Source organism: Bison bison, unplaced genomic scaffold (genome assembly GCF_000754665.1).
Source record: "Bison bison bison isolate TAMUID 2011002044 unplaced genomic scaffold, Bison_UMD1.0 scf7180017864033, whole genome shotgun sequence".
In the NCBI taxonomy this organism is placed as follows: domain Eukaryota; kingdom Metazoa; phylum Chordata; class Mammalia; order Artiodactyla; family Bovidae; genus Bison; species Bison bison.
This window is the reverse complement of record NW_011494605.1, coordinates 1,340,554-1,343,248: the sequence shown is the minus strand read 5'-3', so window position 1 is coordinate 1,343,248 and position 2,695 is coordinate 1,340,554. Positions and strand designations below refer to the sequence as shown.

The window sequence follows — 2,695 nt, the reverse complement described above, 5'->3', positions numbered from 1 at the left end:
GCGAGGAGGTGGGCCGGGAGCAGGGGCAGCGGAAGGGCCTCCAGGCAGAGGGACCAGCAGGCACTGAAGAGTGAATAGCAGTGATGCTCTCAGGGGAGGGCTTGGAGTGTGCCTGGCTCAGGGTCTGCAGGGAGACTGGGGGATGCCAGAGGAGATGTGGTGTTGAGACTAGCAGTTTAGAGAACCCCCCTGGGGCCAGCATGGGGGTGGATGGGGCTGAGGAAGCTGGCACAGAGGTTCAGGCAGAGAAGGGCACCTAGTTGAAAGGATGGAGAGCGCAGGGTTTCGGCTGTTCTTACTGAGCTGGAAACATGCAGACCTTTGTGGCTTCCTCTCCCCTGGGGTCCCTGCCCCACGTGTGAGGCCAAGGTCCAGAATCCTCCATTTAGGGTCTCCAGCCCTTGGCAGACATTCCACTCAGCTCCCAGCACCTGCAAATACTTATCCCTGACATGGAGCTCTGGGTAAGAAGCAGCCCTGGGTTTGTTCAAATCCTAAAGGGACTGACTAACCAGCGACGCCTTTGACTGACGGAGTGAAGCTCTAAAGGTGAGATCCTGAGCTTGAGAATGAAATGCTGATGCAGAGGGGGCTCTCAGGGCCCAGAGACCAGTCCACACTGTGGAAGCTGAGTTTTCCATGTGGAAGGAAACCCCCTTTCATGCTGCTGCCTGGACGTTCCTGTCTTTTTGGGGTGCTCCCAGGCCCAGGAAGAAACCAGGGCACATGGTGTTATTCTTTTGGCTGGCACCACCCTGGCTGCTTGCAAGTTCTTCCTGAAAAACCACTCTCAGCAGCCAACCTTCCTGCTGAGAACGTCCTCTTCCAGAACAACAGGAGGTAAGGACTAATCTACCAGCATGTGGCAGAAGATTTGTGTGGCTCACAACCCCAGTACAATCACAATTTTGTATTAACTGAATGAGCTGGTTTTCTCATCACTGTTTTACAGGTGAGAGGCTGAGGTTCACTGGTGACGGCCTGTAACTGTGGCTTGTTTGGGTTCTGAATTCAGGCCTGACTGACTCTAAAAGCTGGGCTGCCTCACACAACCCTTTCTGTCCTAGTCCTATGTCTACAGGGAGAGAGATGAGGTTTATCCCTTCTCAGGGTGGGTAGGAAACTGCTTCATTTTTTCCCTTCCTGTAGGGGCTCTGAGAGAGGACAGGAGCCCCCCTGGGTCTGGGTCCTGATTCCAGAGACCTGTCAGCCCCCTTCCTGCCACCCTCGCCCCCAGCCACCCTTCTTCCCCTGGCCACCTCTGCCCCCTTCCTGCCAGTGTCCTAGCCCTCAGCCCACGTGGTCTGGTGATGCTATTGTTTTTTCACATGCTCCTCTAAATTCAAATTCAATTGCAATTCCATTTAACTGATCCCAGTCACTCACTGAGCACATTCTGGGCCACGCCCTCTGTCAGGGCTGTCCCATCACACAACTCCAGGGGGCACCATTCCCAAGAACGCAATATCAGTGGTACCTGGGGCAGTGGCTGTGCTCTGTATTGGGCAGAGAGAGGAGAGCAGGCCTGATCCTGGAGGAGGGGCTGTGATGGAGGAGAAAATTACGCCATCTGTGCAGCAGGGGAGGCACTAACCTCTTCACGGGGCCTCCCGCTCCAGCCACCAAAGGGCCAAGTCACTGGACTGTGCCCAGGTCCAGATCACACCTGCTCCCAGGTCCCAGGTAGGATGGGGGCTCATGTGGACAGACCGGAGACTTAATTCCAAGAAGAAAGGATTGCCATCTGTATATGGGGGTAAGATTGAGAAAGATGATAACAGAGACCCAGGGATGAAGAAAGGAGAGGAAAGAAAAAGAAGAAAGTAAAAACACTCATCACTAAATGATCCCTGTCAGACCCCTACCTGCACAGCGCAGCCTGGAACCTCCAGAGCTCAGTGTCTCGGCCTCAGCTCTGCGCAGAAGCTGCCAAGTCTGATGTGACTCTGACCTGGCTTCTGACAACTCAAGTCTAGGACGTAGAGCAGCCTGGCTCCTCCCCGTGGTGATGAAATCTCACTCCAGCCCACTGGCCCCAGGGTTCTGAGGGACAGTGCCTGTCCTTACTTCCTGATGTTGAACTTGAGAAAGAGATCTTGTCCTGGACTTGGGGCTCTCCCTGCCCCCAGGGTCAGATCTGAAGCCTACAGCTCAGAGTCAGCTGCTGTGGCTGCCGTTGTCCCCACATGCCTGGTAAACAGGTTTCTTAAGAGGAGAGGTGGGGCCGACACTTGGCAACTGGGGCTTTGTCTGGAGCGTGGAAGAAGGGCTTGGCGTGGGGCCACAGCCCATGCACAGGCGTGACCAGCGCATGCTTGTGTTCCCTGAGCTCCCAGGGGGAGTCCCGCATTCCTGAAGTAGCGGAGCCAAGATTGGAGTCAGAGTATGAGTCCCAGTTCTGCTGCTCACTAGCTTACCTATGACAGAAGAATCATTTAACCCACCAAGGCCAAGATTTTGCATCTGCAAAGTGAGGCAATAATATGTACCTCTTAAAAAGTTAGGATTATTACGTGAGATAATGCGTATGCAATTAGATGTTGAAATGGGATAGTTTCTGTCTCAGTTTTGGCTGAGGTCCAATGGATGAGGACAATATAATAGGGGCCGAGTATCCTCCCTGGAATTCTAAAAGTGAGTCAGGACACCCGGGGAGTCATGCCATGGAGACCATGGCAACAGCTAAGCTCAGGGC

The 2,695-nt window shown here is 54.1% G+C and overlaps 1 protein-coding gene across 1 annotated transcript in view; it reads left to right on the top strand.

The window, feature by feature from the left end:
- The first annotated feature begins 2,582 nt into the window (after positions 1-2,582).
- Positions 2,583-2,695, top strand: part of LOC104984631 (putative selection and upkeep of intraepithelial T-cells protein 1 homolog) — a 41,455-nt gene continuing 41,342 nt past the window's right edge. Inside the window, exon 1 of the mRNA XM_010834455.1 lies at positions 2,583-2,634. Coding sequence (XP_010832757.1) covers positions 2,583-2,634 — 52 coding nt within the window. The remainder of the gene's footprint in view (positions 2,635-2,695) is intronic.